The sequence below is a fragment of the Psammomys obesus genome, unplaced genomic scaffold, assembly GCF_907164565.1.
Source record: "Psammomys obesus unplaced genomic scaffold, mPsaObe1.curated_primary_1811, whole genome shotgun sequence".
Taxonomy (NCBI): Eukaryota; Metazoa; Chordata; class Mammalia; order Rodentia; family Muridae; genus Psammomys; species Psammomys obesus.
In genome coordinates, this window is record NW_026593286.1 from 32,388,245 (window position 1) to 32,411,172 (window position 22,928).

Consider the following 22,928-nt stretch of genomic DNA (forward strand, 5'->3'; position numbering starts at 1 on the left):
ATTGAAACTAACAGTCAATGAGAAGATGATGACGAAATATGATACTAAATATGAAACCGAGGACTCAGGCAGTTATATGAGTTGGCATAGAATTTGTCAAATTACATAAAAACCTCAATGCTGCCATTTGTATAATGTATGTTCTATGTGAATGCTTACATAGAATCAGCTCTTAGGTACACAACCAACCCAGGGACTGCAACTGCCTGAGATGAGGCTGAGTAGTCACAGGGGAGACAGAGCTGTAGCTTGATACATTTTGTGTTCCAAACACTATCAGCTTTTCATGACAATATGTCTTGGCATATCTGTGGAGTATTCCATAATTTCAGAATTATGAAATACCAAAGACAGTATAAAGCTAAATGTCCTTCCTTTATAGCAGCTATATGAACATTTGCATAGAACCTAGTAACACGGTTTATCTATCTCATGCCTGTAAAAAGTTAAATCTATGGAGTTGTGGAGTAGGAGAGGCGAAAGGCAGGTTGTGATAGAATTTGGACTTGGGGTAAGATGATCAGTCCTCACTTAGAAAGACAAATGGGATTGACATTGGAAGTAGGAGAAAAAAGTAACAGGACAGAGGGCCTCTGAAAGTCTCTACCTAGCATTGTATCAAAGCAGATGCTGAGACTCATAAACAAACCTTGGGCAGAGTGCAGGAAATCATGAAAGAAGGGGGAGTTAGTATGACCTGGAGAGGACAGGAGATCCACAGGACCAGCGGTCTTTTCTGAGACCATTCCTCCCACCAACGACCATGCATGGATATAACCTAGGATCCCTGCTTGGATGTAGCCCATGGCAGCTCAGAAACCAAATGGGTTTTCCTAGTAAGGGGAACATTTCTGACATGAACTCAGTGGCTGGCTCTTTGACCTCCCCTTCTCCCCCCAAGGAAGGAGCAGCCTTGCTAGGCCACAGAGGACATTGCAGCCAGTCCTGAAGAGACCTGATAAGCTAGGGTCAGATGGAAGGGGAGGAGGACCTCCCCTATCTATCAGTGGACTTAGAGAGGGGCAGAGAGGAGATGGGGAGGGGGGTTGGGAGGGAATGATGGAGGGGGCTACAGCTGGGATACAAAGTAAACTAATATAAAAAAAATGTAATTAAAAAAAAAGAAATTGGACTGTGCCAACTTTTTAAGGTTTCCTATAGGAACCCAACAAAAGAAGTTGTTATAATGCAGATGGTTATGGAACAATTAACAAGAGGTGTACTCAATGAAAAGGAAAGTTGCCAGGCATTGTGGTGCACACCTGTAATCCCTGCACTCGAAGACAGAGGCAGGTGAACTCTGTGAGTTCAAGACCAGCCTGGTCTAAAAGGAAGTCCTGAACAGCCAAGGCTATACAGAGAAACCCTGTCTCGAAAAACCAATAAATAAATAATAAATAAATAAATGGAAAGTTGTTCGCTGACAAAAGTACAGAGAAACCCTGTCTTGAAAAACCAATAAATAAATGAATAAATGTGAAGTTGTTCACTGAAAAAGACAGGAAAGTAAAAACAGACATGCAAAATGACAAGGTGAAGGCAGAGTTTTCCTTCCAAATGACCTGAATGAACAGACAAACACATCCAAATATTCCTGTGGATTATTTTTAATGTAATTATACATTCATGTTGCAGTGGTAACAGCGTTCACATTTGTAGGACCACTTCTCTCAGTGACTTTACAAAGGCACAATCAAGTAGGACACATGTTTACAAGAACAACTTTTAACAAAGCTTTTTAAACAGATGTGGGAATGGACCAATATGAAGTATTAAACAGAAATACCTATGTGTGGGTTAACACAATCATTTCCATTCCAGAGTATTTGTCTATTCAACACTGTCTCCAGAGGTGATGGCAGTTCTAGTGTCCATCGGATCAACATCCACTTTAACATAACAACTGGACATTCACGTGAGTGGAGAGATGAAGAACTTACTCAGACTTTTAAAATGAATTCTTAAAAATAAAACAGAAAGCCTCTTTCCACTTCAGTCAACCTTATGAAAACTAAAGCCCTCTGTATGGCCGTTCAGTAATGCAGCTATTTTCCATTATATGATTCATTTCAGGATTATTAAACAAATTGAAGGCAGCCATCTAATTACAGGGCTTAAAGTTAAGGAAATATGTAATAAGTTAGAAACCAGATGAGTTGTTTCTACAATGGGAAGTGCTGATCTCAAAAGAACAGATATTCAAAGAAAGTGGAACATAAAACTTCTTACAAAATGTACACTCATCAGTAGTTGATGGAATCATGTTCATTTTTAAATATCTGGGGTAAGAGTCCTTTATCATGAGTTGAGTATTTGGAATATATTTGTAGGCTGATTAAAATGTAATTTTGGGAGAAACCCAAAAAATTAACACTTTCCATATTGTTCAATAAATATTCTCTGGGCCCTTAAGATACTAATCATTTTCTTTTCGATCCCAAAGCAGCGTGATATTTACCTGCTTGGTTATTTCATGACCTACAAAGCTTTATTCATAAATAAAAAGTGCTTGACCACTTTTTATAACCACAGCTATGTTCCAATATTGTTTGAAATTCGTTAGATCTAGGTCTCTCAAAATCATTTATTTAGTAAAGAAAAATGGGCAGAAGGAAGCTTCACCCAAATTATGTAGCAGTGTTAAGCAAATTCAGTTTCTGGGCCAAAATTTAAATTATTTGTATCTTCAAACTTTCCTTTGTAACCTTTCTTATCTCAATGTAATTTTACATTTGGCCAAAGAAAGCTATTTTCTCTTGGCAGACAAAACCATGCTGCTGAAGAGACGCTGATTTAGGTCTGTGGAATCTGTCTCCCTTTGAGAGCACACTAACAGATAATTAAAAACTGTCAATTAAGAATTAAGTTGCAGTGCTTAGCGTAGTATCTTCTAAAAAAACCCAACTATATAATTCTGTGATCCTGGATATAAGGGAATAAATATATTTTGATTTAAAAAAACCAAACAGAACACTTGGTGGAACACTGACAATGAGACCAGGGGGTTACAAAACATGAGTCAGAATGTAGGGTACAGATGTCCCCCAATCTCCTAGAGCCTTGGACACACACAAGTGAAATGTTTCAAGGGCTGAAGGTTGTTATTACCAAAGCTAGTTTAAAACAGGTCTCAGAATGTCAGCTATTTCCAACACCAATTTTGTTAGCTTTTTAAAAAACTAACATCAAGCTTCTTTCATTTTAAAGGTCACAGAATTATCACAAACTACCCTTTTAGATTTCAAATTAATTCTAGTCCAATCAAAATTTAAAATTGCCCACATTCACAAGCAAGGAATCTTACTGTATTTGACACTCAGACTTTTGGAATGTGCATCTTCTTAGCCCACAAACTGATGATGCATCTAATTAATCTTGCATCTCATCATCCGTACTTATAACAAGGTACTTAAGTTCCATTAAGCAAGCACATTAGTAGTCTCAGAATACTTCATGAACCCTGAAGTGATTCTCTATGGAAGGCGTTTCTGTTGCAAAATGAATTTGGCTAGTCACCTGCATACCCAAATCCCTGAGGATCTGAACAAATTTTTTGTGCTCCTTTCCAATCCAGGATCTCATTGGATCATGTACTTGATAAGGTGTGACATGCGTGTGAACAGTAATCCCTGTTTGAGCAAATTCTTTCAGGACTTCTGGATATGTGATCCAAGTATTGCTTCCTCCAGAATGACCACCATCCAGCCAATACATTGTTCTTATGCTTTTGATGAAAGCATCTATGTTCTTGTCTTTCTTGGCCTCCTTCAACTCAAACAACAACTGATTCAAAACCACACAGCCTTTACTGAATCCAATCAAAGTAAACGATGCAGCATTCAATGATGGTAGAGCAAAGCTCATGGCAGACTCATCCACGTTTTCACAGGTCCTCTCCTTTTCTTCCTGGCCACCACTGCTAGCAGTAGAAGAGTTAGACTCGCAGTTAGATGCTTTACAATCCTTATTCCAAGCGCTCCTGTTCTTGGACAGCAAACCATTCTGACTTAAGTTAAAAGCATTAACTAATAACATATACAAATGCTTAAAGGCGCCAAAGTCCAGACTGTGTTCTGGTGCACCAAACATGTTGCTTTTCACAAAATTGTCATAGCAGCTGAATTTGTGCAAGTGCATTCGGGAACACTTTATTACCCAAATAGAACTATTGGGAAAACGGTGGGCTAAAATGGTGGCAATATTTTCTAGACTCCAATTTTCCCATTGATAATTCTCAGGATGACGAGTCATAATTTCATGGTAATTCTGAAAAGAAAGATGAAATGGTCATTAAATGTTTATTTACCTATAGCTTTACATTATTATTGAGACAGTTTTGATGACCTATGGTGAATATACTAAAAAAATAAAAATAAAAACCTATTATCACTTTTTGGCTATAAGATTATGAATGAAACACTTTGCTCTCAGCCAAAACTTCATTAAGAGATAAGATAATGAAATAAACTTACACTAAATTGAGAATTTCTGAATAAAACCACCTAGAAAGATAAATTTTAGCTTTACAAATTATAATTTTTATTTTGTTAGTACACATGTAATTAAGTTCCTTAATTCAACTGAAAATATAAATTTGCTTCATTATAGACCTTTTTGATGAACACATAATTTAAAAACATGTCTGATTCAGTGAGCTGTCATCCTGCATATCGAATAGAACCCATCACAGGTGTGGCAAATCTGCTAGCAACCTGCTATCCCAACTTCAGCTTCCTTGCCGCAAAGCTGCAATGGCATCACAGAAAATCATAGTATACATCTGTAACTGCATTCTAAAATGCCTAGAGGTAGAGAAGCTAGGCTTGAAACAGTCAGAATTTAAAGGTGTTGACAGACTACCAAATTGCCTTCCATAATTTTCTTTTTAATTTGTTCAGTTTCATAGACCTGGGATAGCTCAAATTTAGATAGCTCAAATTTAGTATTAAAAATTAGGATGATGTTGAAATTTAGTTCATTTACTTATTAATATTTAGATTTTTGCTCTTGTCTGTCTATAGCCTTTGCATTTTTGTATAGCTTTTATTTGTTTAGTTACATTCTACATAAGGTAATATATTTTTGTTTTGGTTGTATAATGCATTTTACTTTTATTTTTATTAATGGCAATGTTTGTTCTTTTTTGAGACAGGGTCTCACTGTATAGTCCAGGTTGTGATTCTCCTGTCTCAGCTCACTGGGAGCTCAGGTAATGAGAGTATTAGGAGGCTGGACATAATGAGGTAAGAACCTATTCACTTTATAACCATTTGCAGTTTGAATATTAAGTGATATGTACATTTTTTCTTATTGAAAAAATAGACTACAAAATCAAATCTACAAAGATATAAAGAAAAAGTCCTAAGTTCACCAGTATTAGAAATAATTAAAGTTTAGGTGGCTAACACTTCAGTGTTCTCTAGTATGCGTACATATGTAATTACATACATAAAAATATTCTTTCCTTCTCTATTAAGCAACCATAAACTTAGTTATAATTTCCCATTAATATATGATAAAAGGGCCTGGAGAAATGGCTCAATGGTTAAGAGCACTAGATGGTCTTTCAATGGACCCAGGTTCAAATCCCAGCACTCACATGGTAATTCACAACTGTCTGTAATTCCAGTTCTAGGGGATCTGACATTCTCACACAGACATACATGGAGGCAGAACAGCAATATAAATAAAATAAAATAGATTGTTTAAAATATGCTAAAAAGCATGACTCTATATCAATAAAATTTGCATAATAGTTTTTACACATCAGTAAAAGACCAATGGTAGTAACAGTAAAACCTGTACTAGAAATGTACAAGAATGCACTGATTTCCACACCATTAGTTAGCTTCAATGGTAATGGTTAAATTAACTGGAGAATTTAAAGAAATCCAGGTAGGATAAGATTATGCAATACTCTTAATTTAATTGCATATTTGCTTCCAAATAAAATCAAACATTTTTCTGTCTGCTGACAATTTTATTTTTATTTTATTTTATTTTACTTTTGTTAACTATGCTTGTGTCCTTTGATAATTTTCTCACTACCATGTTCAATTCCTTAACAGTTCTATTTAATTAACAGCGTTTCATATATGTCAATGAGTAGCTTGGTATGTATGTTTTAAATATATTCCAAGAAGATCTTAAGTTGGCTTTTTATGCATTTTGCCGTTACCTTCTGCACATCCAGGTTTATCATAAAATGACAGGAGTTTAGACGTGGGAAGGCTTGTCTGTGACTGTTGGTTATCGTGTTTAAACATTACCTCCTGTGTGCCAGCATGTGTGGAGGTCAAGATAACCTGCAAGAGCGGTTCTGTCCTCCCACCATGTGCATCTTGGGAACTGACCTCGGGTTTTCCAGTGTGGCAGCGAGCACCTTTACCCACTAAACCATCTTGCTGGATTTTTAAATGTTTGTTTCTTTGAGACAAGGCCTCATGTAACCTAGGCTGGCCTTGAACTCACTATATTGCTGAGACTAGCACTGTACTGCTTCTCCTGATTCCTTCTCCTTTCATTTTTATAAGCTAGGTATGGTAGCATATGCCTGCAATCTTTAGCATTTAGGAGGCTGCACCAAAAGGATTCAGAATTCAACAGCAGCCTGGCTATATATGGTGAAACCACTCAGAAATAATAAATAAGCAAACATATTATAATTGAGAACCCCAAAGTCCTGAAGCTATACAAATGCTTACATTAATTATTTAATGAACCCAAGCAATGCAGATTTTATGATTCTCAGTTTAGTTGTACCTCACAGAAGGTGCTATAAATCTAAACATCATTCCCACCCCCATCCTCCGACCCCCCTGTTAGGAAAGGGAATGTTAATACTGAGGAACCGAGCAGCAAAATGGAAACTGGGATTGTTACTGTTATATCAAAGCTCAGAGCCAAGAACACTGGACGAGCATTTCCACACCCTGAGATGAGGACCAGATGCCCCCATAGTCAAACTGATTCTGCAACCCAGGCTATTGACAGTAACTAACCTATTGAAAGGGGTTTTCTTCTTGGGAGTTTTCATCTTACTGGGGACAGAATACACTATGCTTGTGGGAGGTAAGGGATGGAGGCAAGGTCTCTCCTCTTCCAGGGACGGGCAACAATAGTATCTCTTGCAGAGATAAGGAGTACGGGGCCAAGTTAAATGCTTGCTGACCTGCAGAAACTTAGAGGTCCATCCCACATTGCACTGAACTTGGGTCAAAAGAATCTTTTTCAGAAAATGTCATGTTTGCAAGAGTTTAGAAACATTAGTGATAAGGATGTGAAGTAGATAGACTAAGAAAGAGGAGAGCTACTCTGGGCGAGAGCTACACATCCCTCAAAAATGCACCAAGGCGAAATCTCTACGGAGCCTGACTCAGCAGTGAGAAGGAAACTGAAGAGAACTACCTACGAAAGTGCTCAAAAGCCCAGAGAAAGACCAAGACATGACCCTTGTGGTGCTTTCCTCTCAGGAAAGCAAGATGTGCTGTCATATGGAATCCTAGCACCTGAGAGGACTCTGGCTCTTACTGGTGAGCATCATGGAAGCCTCTAGATGGTTTGGGAGACCTTCACTTTAAGCCACTGTGCCATCATTTTAGACGCACAGAGAGGCGGAGACGCTGCATGTAGCTGGATGAGAGGTGAGGTATGAAAGACACCTATAGGAACTCAGATCTCTAAGTCAAGTGACTAAATAGGTATTTTCATTAACGTGGATGAGGAAGGCTGCTTAGGAGTAAATAGATTTTTAGTTTTAGAAGGCTGCTGAATAGCCAAAGAAGTAATGAGCAGGCAAGGTGAATCCTTAGACATCCATCTTATGTCTATACTACATAAATGTCAAGGGTCATCAGGGCATAGATAGTATGTAAAGCCACAAGATGGAAAGAGATCACCCAAAGAGCAAAGAAAAAAGTCCAACAATGGAGCACCAGCACACTAGAAAGTGAGAAGGGGCTGGAACTCACTGAGTTATTCCTGTATTTAACCTTGATTGATGCCCTTTCAACTATTAGCCCCATTTTATATCTGAGGTACTTCAATAGGAAGATTGAACATCTGCACAAATTTCATAGAGTAAAAGTACAAAATGGAGTGTTAAATCTAGGCAATTTGACCTTGAAGGTTTGTATGCACTTCCTTCCATTTCTTTTCCAGAAGACCTAGTACTCTATAAAACTCTACACTTGGCACAAATTACTGCTCTCTTGCTGTCCAAAAAGCTAATGGAATAGATGTCAGTGAAAGGAAAGACGATACCCAAACTATATCGATAGCACTTTCAGCCCCTGGTGAAGACAGGTCTGTGTGGCACACTTTTACAGCGGAAAGTTCTCTGCTGCCACACCACCACCGCTGGAAGATGTGAAGGAGATGGTCCCAAGTCTCTCAGTTAGTGTCAGGCTTGTTTTCCATCTGGGTACAACTACGGCACCAAGTGAGGAGATTTTCTTGAATTTTTTTTTTCCAGTTTCCATTAGCGGTCAGCTAATCAAGTCACCTAACTGGATTGCGAGCAAGAGAAAATACTACGTATCACTATGATTTTTAAGTATATCCTTTTAGAGTGCCAATTTCAGAGCAACGAACTGATAGTTTCCTAGCATGAGGAAAACATCTAGCTACATTCTAACTTGCATGACTACCCTAGCGCTAACAGACCGTTCTGGGATGACTGATTTTCTACAAAAGTGCTGTCTGTCTCTGAGCTGTCTGACAGGGTATACACAAGTCACCTATGGTGGTGGCAGCTCACCACTTTGGCAACACAACCAGCGAGAAAGAGAACCCTGCCTTTTCACATTAACTCAGATACTCTCGCGTGGCTAATGTATCCATTACGGGATGCAGTTTTAGATTAAGACACAGCTGCCAGGACAGCTTCAGCGCGGGCGTTTGTCTGCGGCTATAAAAACAGTAAAACGGAGCACACGGCTGTGCTCTACTCAAACGGGCCTCAGTACCACGAACATTCCCTGCAACTGCAGTCCGTCCAGTACGGTGTTTCGGGGTTCCCGGAAAGGTCACACGTTAGCAAGGGATGTATTTTAGCTAGTCAGCGTTTTCTCAACAGAGTCCTGTGAGACCAGGCTGGGGCTGTGCATGCGTGTCCCGTTCCCCTTCGTGCCTCTCCTTCCACCCAGCAACACCTTGATTGACAGACAGCTGCCCTGCGGAGACGGCGGCCACCCAAGGCCCCTTCCCCGGGCGGGGCTCTGGCAGTAACGCGAGCGCCCCTCACCCCCCGAGGGAGAACCCGCGTGGGCGTGTCGGGGAGGCCGACCCCGCGTTACCTGCACGTCCCCGGGGAAGTAGAGGACGTGGTGCCGCGGCTCCGCGGCGGCTCCTTCCCCGGCCATCAGCAGGAGCAGCTCGTTGCGGCGCTGCGGGTCGGAGCCCGGCACGGTGGTGCGCAGCAAACGGTGGCTGTCCTCCGGGGAGCCCCGCGCGCAGCCTCCCGGGTTCATGGCTCGGGCCTGCGGGCGAGACGCGGAGTCTCCGGAGGCGAGCAGCGGCCGCAGGAGCAGCAGCACCAGCGCCGGGGACCGCGGCCGCCAGAACCCCTTCATGGGGTCCAGCCGCGAGGGCCGCGCACCGGGCGGCGAGGGCGGGGCCTCGGTTTCCAACGGCCCTGGATCGCCGCTGACGTCAGCGCGCAGCGTGCGTCAGGAGGGAGGGGGCGAGCGGAAGGCGCGGCCCGAGGAAGGACGTCTGCGGTTGGCGGACTCGGCCTAGGCCGGGAAGTTCGAACGGAAGTCTGAGAGCCCGGGGACTAGCTTGGGCGGCAGTTTGCGCCCTTGCACAGTGCAGTCCCTGCGCAGCGTCGTGCTTTCACCTGGTTTTGTAGCAAAGCTTCGGTGGGTTCATCTTCACGGCGAGGTTTATCCAGTCGGAGACAAAGCAGAGTAATTCAGGAGGGCTTGTGCTTGGCCTGAACGGAAGGAATCTCCTTTCTCCTGAGCTTACCCAATTAGGGAATTCTTGGTTCCACATCAAATCTAGAGCATGTCTAGTTGGTAGAGAGAGCAGGGCACATGGCCTAGAGAAGATGGAGGACCGCCCTACTTGTTCGCACGTTTACTGTAGACGGTGTTTACAGCTTATAAAATTTTCCATGTAGGGTTTTCAAACCAGTTTGAAAAGTATAGAAAAATCATGAGGATAGCAACTTATGTCTGGTTGTGTAGGAATAGGATGGGGACAAATTTATGCTAAAGGTGGAGAAAATAAACGTTAATTTAACATTGTGTATGTGTGTGCATACTGCGGACACGCTCTTGCGTTTGTTTGCTGGTGTAGGCTTGATGTGGACTTTGCATGTGGTGAACGAGATCCCTGGAAAAAGGCAAAACCTGAAGTTTGTGCAGGAGTGAGGAACTGATTAGAACTTCAGTGGTTGGGGCAGAATTATAATGTTGCAAGTCCAGAGCCTACTTATACTGAGCTATCTTTAACCCCTTTACTTAATACCTTTCCTAGTCAACCTGTGTGCCTGAACAGACTGCATCCTAGTGAATATCAGATGAAACCTTTGAAATGTATTAACTTAGCTTCCTTCATTCCAGAAGCTAAGAATGTTATCAGATCACATCTGGGGCCTATAGTAGAGTTTCTTCCATTTGCTATTTCCATCAATGTATTTGAAAGGTCTTTAATTTATATAATTTATTTTAGTACTATAAAACATTAGCTCACTCCTATTTGGTTCACCTTTGAGGTGAACGCATTTTCTTATGTCAACAGTATATTTCTCACTCTCCATTTTTATTTTTTTTTTTTATTTATTGATTTACTCTTTGACAGCATCTTGTTGAACCTGGAGCTCATGATTTAGGCTAGACAGGGGTAGCCAAGAAGCCCCCTGGATTTGCCCATTTCTGCCTTCCCAGCTCTGGGATTACAGATATAGGTTGCTGGGCTCTTCGTATTTTGTGGATGCTGAGGATCCAATTCAGGCTCTGATGCTTTGAGGAAAGAGGCAGACACCTTACCAAACAAGCCATATCCCCAGCCTTATTCTAACTTAAAAATTCTTGCAAGTTTTAGCAAGTAATAAAATATAATTGCTTTATACTTTCTTAGTGGCTTCATAGAGGGCTAATTGCCAGTGTACTTTGCCATAAGCTATTGGATTCCATCTGATAGAATAAATCTAAGTTGTTAGATTATTGACTTATATGTGAATACTTAGTCCCCAGTTTGTGGACTGTTTGAGAAGGATTATGCTGTGGACTTGCTGGAGGTGGTTTTGAGATGGTTTTGAGGTTTCTGAAGCCCACACCATTCTCAGTTTGCCCTCCGCTGAGGATCAAGATGTAAATTCTCAGCTACTATACTAACAGCATGCCTGCCTGCTGCCATGATCCCTGCCATGATGGTCATAGAATCTAACCCTCTAGAGCCTCGAGCCCCAAATTAAATGCTTTTTTATAAGTTGCCTTAGTCATGGTATTTTATCACAGCAATAGAAAGGTAAGATAGAAACCAAGAAGAGATTATTTCATTCCTACCACAAAGTAGATCGATTGTTTTATTAAAATAACTAGTTAAGACATAGAGGTTAATTGAACAATAATCGGTATATAATCACAACCATGAAGCCGGTCTTCTTTTTTGTTTTGCAAATCACATTTAACTTTCACTAAGCCAGGACTATTGTTAAACTGTAGTCTGCAAGTCTACAGATAGATATTGCTAATGTAGCTTTTGATTCTTGCCATTTTGTTTTTCAGGTTGACCGATGGAATAATCATATGTTGGAGGGAACAGGAAGTACTTGTGTTTAGAAAGAAGGTTAATTTAGCAAACACTAAATATTTCAAAGTAATCTCTATTTCTAAAATAATTGAGGTCTTTGGGAAATACAAAGGAAGAGCTGAAGAGCAAAGAAACTGAAGTAAGTAGAACTACCCGCTCTATAGTCAAAGATTTCCTAAACCCTACAGGAGATGTTTTTCTGGGAAAGTAGCCGCTCTCTCTTAGTTCCTCATTAGAGGTATGTGTGTTGTTTATATGCTATGTCATAGACTTTGAAGTTACTTCTTATGTGTCTCCTTGTTGTTACTGTACTATTTTCTTTCATCTCCTCCATCTTCTCCCACAAAATCAGTGGTGCTAATTCTGATTTTCCTACAATCATCCATACAAACGGACTCTACGTTCTTTTATTCTTTCTCAGAACTAGACTTTCGATCTTATAAGAACAAAGTTCTCTCCTCAGTTGAGTGAATTATTCTCTTTCTAGCTACTTGGTGATCTTCAGTAGGCATTTTATTATTTGTAATGTGCAAACTGCTACAGCCCATGTCTGGCTTTTTCTCATTTCTCAGTGTTCTAAGGAGTCCTCAGAACTTCTGTTATGCTACTCAATATAATAAAAGAAAATTTAAACTTTTAGAAGGAATCTGAGAAAGACTACCTTGTATAGAACAATATTGAGAGCACGGACCCAGATACCAACAGAAGCCATATGTGGTTATCAGTAGTAAATCTGGCCATGTCTCATGCAACAGGAAGTGGTGAAAACCTAAAGGGATGTGTCACCATTAAAGAAGAATATCTTTCTTCTTTATGAGTCAGCTAGATGATGAAGGCAATGCATTTCAAGTTTTTAACTGGAGAAATAAGATACACAGATGCTTATCACTTGCTAACCTATAAATCTTGAAATTTAATAAAACTTACTTTGTATCAAATTAAATATAGGAACAGATCAGATTTGGCCAGTAGGCTACAAATATTCAACTTCTCTGCTAAAAGATTTCAAATGGATATGTAAGGCCAGGCGATGGAGAAAAAGAGACAAGATCTTTAAATGTGGCTTCCTCTGAGAGACAGAGAAGGAAAAATTGGGGAACGTAAACCAATGGGATTTAACTAAATTCCAGTTGATGTTCTACAAAATACTTATTTTTTTTTCAATTACCCTTTCTTTTGAATGGTGGTGGTGGTGGTGATGTTTCTTTCTCTCTCTCTCTGTGTGTGTGTGTGTGTGTGTGTGTGTGTGTGTGTGTGATAAAAAGCCACTATGCTGAAACTAGACCTTGAGAAAGACAGTAAGTGAAATATACTACTGTAGCATATGCATTTGCCCCAAACATTCTAGAAGAAGTAAAGTTAGAGAATGAGCCCATTTAGGGATGTGGAAGCTTATTTTGGCAAGTTTCACTAGCTAAAATTGTATATTTTACACCTTGCTTTCCTCTAGCATGAGCTGAACACACAGTTTAGCAAAACACAAATCATGCATATCAAGATTATATAGATTAGCACTCAGTGAAACCTCCTACATAACGGGTAACCAACAGCATTTGCATATATTAGCCTTTACTTGCTGTTAAAGGATAAGAAAAATCTAATCAATTAAAAACTTAGTTGTCAACAAAATACTATCATGAGGTGAAATCCAATGATCTGTAAAGAGAGTTCTGCATCATAATCAAATGGGATTTATAGCTAGGCATGATGGCACACACCTGTAATCCCAGTGCCCAGGAAGCTGAGGAAGGAAGATTATGAGTTTGAGGCCAGCCAGGCTATAAAGTAGGACCCTGTCTCAAGAGAGCAGAAACAAAAAGACTGCTTCCTAGGTTCCTGAGATTTATTCCAGAAATCTAAAATTGGTTTTACAACTGAAAACCAGCATTCTATGCCATATGAATATCATAAAAGTAAAAATACCATAGACATCTTAATTGACACACAGAAAATATTAGCAAAAAGTAGCATACTTTCATGATGAAAACCATTCAACAAACTAGGGCTAGAAGAGAATTTCCTCAGTGTAATAAAAGTCATTATGAAAATCCTACAACTAATGTAATAATTCATGGTTCAAAGATTGAGTATTTTCACTCTAAGAACAGAACAAGATAAAATGCCTGTTCTTTCAACTTCTAATCAGTATTGTGCTAGAAGTTTTAGCCAGAACAGTAAGAAAAGAAAAAAGGCATCCAGACTGAAAAGGAATACATAAATCTGTGCAGATGCTTTGATACTGTATATGAACCTACTGAACCTACTAAAAATAATAAATGAGTTGACCAATGTTGCAAAATCAATATATAAGACTCAAGTGTTTTTCAGTTCACTGGTAATGGAAACCCCAAAAATAAAGTAATAAAAATTGTATTTATTCTAGTAAAAATATATTTATGAATACATTTAATGAAAGAACTATAGAATGTGCATGCTACAAAGCTATATAAAAATCAAAGAAAATATAAAGAGAAAGTAATGCAATGTCCATCAGCCAGAAAATGTTATAGTGTTAAAGCTGCTACTTCTTTCAAAATTAATCTCTTAGTTCATGGCAACCCACATTAGAATATCATCAGCTTTATTTTACTTTTCCTAAGATACACATTAAAGGCTAGGAATTCAAAATCCATTTCCAAACTGCAGTGCTGTGTTGATCAAAGTGGTGTCTACAGTAATAATGGTGGAAACACATAACAGTAAAATGGAATTCAAAGTCTAGAAACCAACCTTACATCAATAGTTAACTCATTTTCAACAAAGGTGGCAAGATAATGCAGTGTGTAAGAAAAAAATTTTTTTTAATGACTGGTGTTGGGACACCTGAACAGACACATGCAAAATAGGAAAGTCCTGCCCATTCTGTACTATATACAAAACAATGACTAAAAATTAGGCTTAAATGTATGAGCTAAAAAAAGTTCCTAGATGAAAAGGTAGGAATAATCTTCATGGAATAATAATCATGTTCATTAATTAGCAAGTGCTTTTTAAACAATACAAAAAAAAGTCAAAATTTTAGCTAAATAAAACAGTTATTTCAAAGGATACCACCGGTAGTACATGAAAAAACACAATCCCCAGAATGAATGAAAATATAGTCTTGGGAAATCACATACCTGATAAGAAACATATCAAAAATGCATTAGAAATTCATGGTACTCAATAAAGCTAAGGCAGGCTTAAAAATAAGCAAAACATCTACAGAGACATTTCACAGAAGATATACAAATGGACAAGAATCATATTAACAGGCACTCAACACTGGTCATTAGGGAAATGTAATTCAAAACCATTACAAGTTTCACTTCACTTTTATAAGTAAGACTATAGTTGAAAACAACATATAATAACAAGTGTGGACAATGATGTGGAAAAGTTGGGATTCTCATGCATTGCTGACAAGAGTGATAGAAGCGCTTTTGATGACATTTGATAGTTTTTCAAAATCTTAAACAGATTTGTAATGACAGAATACCTGACAAAAGAAACTTAAGACTGAAAGGTTATTCTGGCTCAGTTTTAGGAGAGGTACAGTTCCCCAAGGTGATGTAGGCTTGGCAGCAGAAGTATGATCCAGATGGTTGCCTTGTGTCTGCAGTAAAGAAAAGTAATGCATGGGAAGAGGGGCCAGGGTACAAAGCCTCCTGGAATGGCTCACGCTGTCCACCAAGGCTCAGACCTTCTAAAAGTTCCGTGAGCTTTTAAAACAGCACCACTAGTTGGGGTCTCAGTGTTCAAGGATGGGATACAACGCAGACATTTCACTGTTGGAGAAAATAAAAAAAATGACTAATGTTTATTATTAAAGCCTATAATTATTACAATCAATTATTATAATATTACAGCATATTATAATCAATAAAAGATACAGATGCCTGGTAGATTTTAGATAAGCCTTATATCCTGAGGAGCAGGGAAGATACTAACCCCCTAAACTACCCTTATCTCTCAGTCCCACATCCTGTGCCAGTTGCTGTAATCATTCCTATCTGGGCTGCTTCTTCCATCCATGCTGATCCTGCCATGTGCTTCTCTCCACACTAACCCATGGCCACTCTGCTTCCTCCCTCCTCCTGTACCTGCCTCCTCCTCCTTCCCATGATCCTCTACTCCTCCAAGCTCTTGAACCTTGGCCATGCCTCCCCAGCTTCTGCCCTGCCCAGGTGTGTTGGCATTTATTCAGCCAATCGGGGATATTTTGGAGGCAAGTATTACGGAAGTCATTTTGGAGTACATGAGTTTCTGCTCGTAAAAGAAAGCCAGCACAACTCAGAGGCAAAATAATTAACAATTAAATACAAAGCACCAGACCATGATGTTACATTTCACTTTTAAACTAGAGCATTCTAGCCCTGGGCCCCAGTGGTGTGTAGCCATCTGATAACATAAAATGGATTCATTACAACTTCAAAAGTATGCATGGTCTCCTAACCTCAACTCTGTCCAAAAGCCCCAGGCACTGTCTGTGAGTCATGTTTTAAACGTGACATACTCCCAATGTACACTGCCACGACATAAACCTTCCCATTCCAAAAGGCAGCAGTAGAGGCACAGCAAAGAAATAATCAGATCAAAGCAAGACTCACATGAAACACGGCAAGTACCGTACTCTGCAGTTCCATTTCTGACATCTGGGGCTTGTGACAGAATCATCTGGGCAGCAGTGGCTGTGTGAAGTCACACCCCCCAGCTCTGCCACCCACGGCATAAGTAAGCTCTCTCAGTCTAGCTCCATGCCATGCGTGTATACTTCTTCAACAGACACGCCAGTTCCTGGCATTGCAAATATCCTGGAGTCTGAATTACAGCTTAGGTTTCTTCTTCCTGGTTTCGTGCAATGGGTTCTCAGGGTCCTCTTGCAGGGAATCTGACCCTGACACACATTGCATGCTCTCATTTGCTTCCTGGAACCTTTGTGCTGGCCTCTTACTTTCTCACTCTTACTTCTTTTCTGTCTGCAGAACACGGCCAAAACTACTGTGTTCTGCCAGCTGGAAAAGTTGCCCGACCTCCTTGAGCCACAGCTCCACCATCCTCTCTGTGCCTTCTAGGATGATCTGAGGAAACACATCTCTGGAGAATTATCTTTGAACAAGGAGCCCATTCAGCAGCATTCTCATTTTAGTCTCTCTGAAATGGTGCCTGTCCTCACAGCATTTTTCCTGTTGTCCTAGTCAAGAGCAGAGGAGTTCTAATTCCCTTAACAATTACAAGTGCTTTTGAGCCCAGCCCATCTGTGACCTTAAACTTCCTCCTTTCCTCACTAGACTGTAGTTTCTATCTCTGTTCTTACTGTAAACCTGGGTAAGAGCAATGATCAGTAACCATGACCCCACCTGAGTACTGTCCTGTCCCAAAACGTTCTCTATCAAAACAGTATATTAGCTTAAAACTATCATGGTGTGTATGTGTGGAGTGTGCGTGGGGGGGGGGTGTATGTTATGTGTGTGTATGCAAGTATGTGATTTATGTGGACAGGCACAGTTGCACATATGATATTTATGTGAGTAGAGCTCAGAGGACAGCATCTAGGAGTTGTTTTCTTCTTCCTCCAAATATAACAGGGATTGAACTCATGTTGTCGGCCTCATCCAACAACCATTGTTACTCACTGGGTCATCTTACATCTCTGGTCCATTACTTCTGAGCTGAGCTTCACTCGAATTCTAGGGATCACAGGCAGAATGGAGCCCTTTGGCCAAAATGTAACACAGATAACTTCTAGCCCACTTCCCTAGCTAGCTGTTCTAGATACATCTGTGGGAGAAAAGACTACTCTCTGGTTTTATATTACACTCTATTTTATACAGAAAGTACTGGAGCCTAAGCTATTCTCTAACTATTGAAATTCCACTTGTTAGTTTTCTTGATTGTCATGTTTTTCTTTGTTTTTTTCTCGATTGTGTGCCCCTATTGTATCCTAAAATTGGAATTAAGCATTCTTTCCATAAAATAACAACAAAGAGCCCCAAAATTCTTTAGGGCTTATCCTGTGCCTTATATTTTGGTTATATGCATTTGGTCTATCCAGGCTGTCTTCTCCTCAATAGATGTACCACATGGAACCTGGCATTATTTAAAAAAAAAAAATGTTGACCATATAATATTTACACCAGACATTTTGCTAAGTGTTGGAGTTTCAAAGATAAAAGACACAGCCAGTGTCTTAATAATAGCTTACAAGCTAGTGGCTCAGATAAGAGAGCCTGTATTTCCTCTTGTTCTAGAAAACAAAACAGAGCACAGCATACTTAATACTGTTTGTATGTTGGAAAGGGAAGTGAGTATGTTGTGCCCAGTTCGTGAACCCCAAAAGACCAGGAATAGACTCTGCTGTAAATACATGAGGGTTTTATTGTATTTTTTTATTGCATACATGTGGAACACAGGACACAAACTTCCTGAAGAAACAGGAGAGGAATGTGGCCCTACGGTCTAGGGAAACAAGGTTTTTAAAGGGAAAAAAAAAATGCACGCAGGGATTTATATGCTTTGGCATTACATGATTGGGTAAGGGAGATTGACTTTTGAGATGATTGGTTTACTTTAGGCACCAAGACCACAAACAGTTCTGGCCTGGCCATCTGGGTTGGTTTCCTAGCAACTGTATCTCTGGTGGGTGGGGAAAGAATGCAGCAAAGCTAGTTTCTTTTCCCAGGTGGCTGGAGCTTTAAACTTTAAAACAATACCACTGATTCTTAATTCTTTGGTCTCTCAAGTATAGGCTAGCCAACTCAGGTAGATGTATGTGCACTATCAAGAAAGTCTACGGGAGGGCTCCAGCTTAAACCTCCAGCTGTTTGCAGGGCTTTGGCGCTGAGGCTTGAAAACATAAGGGATGCACCTGGAAAGGAAGGGTGGAGCCACTTCTTTGCTGGCAGAGGAGTCTGCAGTTCTTAAGCAAGTAAATTTCATAATGGCCATAATAGTTTTATAATTGCTAGAAATCCTGGTGAGCCTGTATTAATCCTGGGATTCACCAGAAAAACCAACTCTACCATTTGAGGCCAAATTTAAAGCAAGCTTTATTAAATATTAAATGCAGACCAAATGATGGACTTTGGAAAGAACCATTGCCTGGAATTTCCCATCTGAGAATGAATTCAAGTCACCTGTTACAGGGCTTATAAAGACAAACCCTGTAGGTCACCTAACTTCCCCAGGAGACATTGTTATTTCCCAAGAACTACAATTTCCAGTATTCCAGGAAGTTACTTGGTTCCTGGACAGGTAGGGCCTATGGGTTAATTTGGGGCAGTTTAGCTAAATTCCTAATGCAGCAATGGCCTGCTGGACAATGAGAGTAGCCTCAATCATAGTGTTGGTGGGTCAGTGAGCTGCTCTCACTGGCCAGATCTAGGGAGACTTTTAAGCATTAAGATGATCAAGCTCATTTCATCACTGTTGTCTAGCTTCCCAGGAATTCTCTGGGTTTCCCTATCTTTCATTCAATCAAAAGAGTTCGCATTGCAGATCTTAAGTAAATTTTCTAATGTCTTGCTTGAATGACCAGCAGCTCAGGGACAATGAATTACAATTAACTCAGATTGACAGCAGAAAAGGAAAGCAGCTAGCATTATGTAAAGGTAGTCTACGAAAATGGGATTAGGGTCTGAATAGGCCAAAAAGGAAAAACAACATATTTCAAAGATGTTTAGGAAATAAAATATCTAAGACAGTGTCTTATTCATTATGAAAAAGATAAATTGTGAGTGGCACATAGGTTTGCGTTATTGTCGAAGCCACTATTTTTAGTAACAGAAACCAGTAGGGGAACTATCTTGATTACAAGTCAGTTATTTCTCTTTTGGAATTTTAAATAAAATTGTCAAACAGAAAGGTGGAATCGTGTTGTTCATGAGCAGCGCAATAAAGAAACTGCTGACAATGATCCACTGTCGGGGGTAGGGGAGTCAGTGTGCATAACAGGAAGAAACTATCCAGAGGCAAATGGAAGAGTTCAAAGCTAAGAGAAGAGAAAAGCAACTGGACATGGCCAAGGCTAGGAAAGCCAGAGAGTGAGAGAAAGTAGTGGCAATAAAGAGAGATAGACTAGAGCATCCAAGAGAACAAGAGGATAGCAAGAGCTGGATGGAAGGAAAGAGGAACAGTAGCAAGCAAGAGATAGAGAATGCGGGTGGGCAACTCATACAGTTGATAAAGAATATGAGTATCTGGGAGAGGCAAGAGCCAGGATGCTAGTGTGGACTTTGACGTGTATAACAGACACTTGTGATCTGAGGGAGTTGGAGGTCAGCGTGGGCTTTGATATGCTGATAGGCACCACAGGTAGCCATGTGTCCCTTCTGCCAGAGGTGAGAGAAAAGATTCCTTTTGGCAGCTGGGAACCAACTTCACAAGCTTCTGAGGAATGCTGGCTTTTATCTGTGAGAAATCCTTCTGTAGTCTAGCTTGAGCTCATTTCTAGATATATGGATTGCCTGTGAGATCTAACGAGTGTAATAGCTCTCTTCCTTTTTATATTAATTATGAGGCTCTGTGCTTTTCAGATTTTTGCCACATTTGCATCACTGGTTCCAACTATTCCTCTTTTCTTTATCTTCAGGGTTTTTTTTTTTTTTTTCCATTTTTGGAGTTCAAAGCAAGCCCAGACATCACATCTTATATCATTTGTGTACTTCAAAGGCTAGCTCTATTAACACATTCTGTATTTGCCTGCTTGCTTCCTTGTAAGGTCATTTAGTTTGTCCTGTGTTCTTCCACATGTGAACTGTAAGAACAGTCTGTATAGCCCCTTGGATTCATATGATCTATTAAAACATTTTCCAGTGTACAGGTGTTGAGCTGACTGAACCTCGGGGTATTAGCAAAGCATCTTTTGGAATGCGTCTGTGAGGTTGTTTCTGAATGAGACTGACACTTGTATTGGTGACTGAGAGAAACAGGTTGTTTTTCCCTATGTGGGTGGCTGTCATCTAGTCTTTTGCTCTCTCTATCTGTGTTTGAGCTAGCACATTGGTCTCCTGTCTTCAGACATGGACCTAGACTGGAATTTGCACCATTAGCCATCCTGTCTTTCAGACCTTCAGACTTGGACTGGGACTGTCAGCTCTTTATCACACATATGGCCAGATACAGATCTTGAAATTTCTTGGCTTGCTTGATTGTGTAAGCCAGTTCTTTATAATTTCAATCTCCCTCTTTCTCCTCTCCATATATATATGTAAATGTGTATATATTACATATACATACACATGTATATCCTATTAGGTTTTTTTTTTTATAAATTGTAATATAAATGGCTATTGTCATTAGTTCAGGAAGTATGAGTACAATATGCCAGATAATCATTTATGCCTTCTTTTTCGATATTTTCTTATGTATATGCCATATAATTTCTTAATTGATGTTACACTAAGTTCTGCTATTTGTACAATTTTCTTACTCATTCAGAAGTTTGTATTTGAAAAAAAAAAATTTTAAGAACAGAAATAATATTCCTTACTTTCCATAAAAAGAAATGCTGAAAGTTAAGTGTTCTTCTAGGCATAGTGCTACAGGTCTGTAACCCCAGCACTCAAAGGGTAGAGGCAGGATGATTGAGTTCAAGTCCAGCCTGGGCTAGATAGTGAGTTTAAGGTTATTCTTGGAAATAGAAGGAACTCATGTGCCCCAAAACAAAGTGAAACATTTCCAAAAGGTTCTAGATTTATAAACTCAACATGCAAGGTGATGATAACACAAAGCACATCTTCAGGTTCTCTGTAACTGGAAATGCGCCTAGGTTGCTAGTTCCTGTTCCCCTGTATAAGCCACTAGGACCCATTTTCTTTCTTACCAACAGCTACCTTGCTAGAAGAACCTCTACTGCCAGAGGAACTGTCCAGGAGCTTCTGCCTTTTTATCAGCTGTTTTAATGCTGCTAGCAGACAAGAGAAACTATCTCACTCTCATGCTAAAATTGGGAGAGATGTGCTCCCAAATGGAACTCTTGGAAACTGTGTTAGAAGGTATGCATCTCAGGCACCTCTTGTATTAAATGGCTTCTTTCTGTCCTGTTCTAAGACTGTATATGGCACTTCAATACAGGTTCTAAGTGACAACAACTTCTTTTCCTCCTCCTCCTTTCCTCTAGTGGTGGTGTAGTAATGGTGGTGGTGACACTAGGGATGTAATTAGACACAAGGCTTTGTGTTTCCTAGGCAAGTTACCAGTGAACACCTCCAGCCTACAAACTTCCAAAATGTATTGAGGACTTCTTACACACCCTGGCGAATCAGCAACGGGGAATAGCTCGCTCAAGAAGAAGGACTGTTCACCTGCTCACCTGGGTTGCCTCTTCACCACAAGACTACAAAACAGGCCTGCGTAGTTTGCTCTGTAGCTGCTTTTACATCTTCTTGCAGATGATAACACAGCTTGTTTCATCTCCTATACCACTCTCCACTGTTTGGTATCCCACCGCGTCTGCATGAATTACAGACGGGGAAATAGAAATTAGAGTTACCTACAAAACTAACAAGATTATGAAAGGAAATGTCCGGGATATAAATCTCTGTTCTCCATTTTACCAACAAAATGACCTGGGACTAGTAAATAGCCTTTCTGAGCTTCAGCTTTCCCGTCATTAAAATCATTGCAGTGTCTGCTTTGTGACTAATGAAAACTGTAATTTAAAGCAATGATGCTTAACATCATTCTGTACTCTTAAGCAAATTAATTCTTTCCTGTCTTGAGCATAACTTGTTGTCGTACCCAAGGTTTTAAAATGTATTTTTCTTCGTACATCAAACAATACATAGTATGATGGTTGTCATCTTTGTAGAATCTAACATGGCGGGGGTGGGAGGCGGGTTCTGAGGGATCATATTAAGTCAGGCGGGAATCCCTGCTCACTGTGGATGGTGCCTTTTCTTGGCTTGGCTCCTGGACTGTGTAAGTGGAGAAAATGAGCAGAGCATAGGCATACATGACTCCACCTTTCCAGAGTGCAGAGCGGCTGCTTCAGTCAAGCTTCTGCCTTGCCTCCCCCACCGTGGTCGCCTGTCCCGTGAGCCATACTAAATGCTTTCGTTTGTAGGCTGATTTTGTCAGGGTGTTTGATCACAGTAACGAGAAGAGAAAGTAAGCGACACACTATGTGTTGCCTTCTCAAGGCGAACCCTAAAATGTCTCCACACTGTCAAACAAGGGTGCAGAGGTGT

General features: G+C 40.0%; 1 protein-coding gene across 1 annotated transcript; it reads right to left on the minus strand.

Annotated features, from left to right (window-relative positions):
* Positions 1 to 1,593: 1,593 nt before the first annotated feature.
* Positions 1,594 to 9,615, minus strand: CUNH2orf69 (chromosome unknown C2orf69 homolog). Its single transcript, XM_055617099.1, has 2 exons — positions 9,297 to 9,615; positions 1,594 to 4,266 (listed from the first exon to the last, which is right to left on the minus strand). Exons 1-2 carry the CDS (start codon positions 9,570 to 9,572, stop codon positions 3,442 to 3,444), a joined length of 1,101 nt encoding a protein of 366 aa, XP_055473074.1. The 5' UTR covers positions 9,573 to 9,615; the 3' UTR covers positions 1,594 to 3,441.
* Positions 9,616 to 22,928: the final 13,313 nt, after the last annotated feature.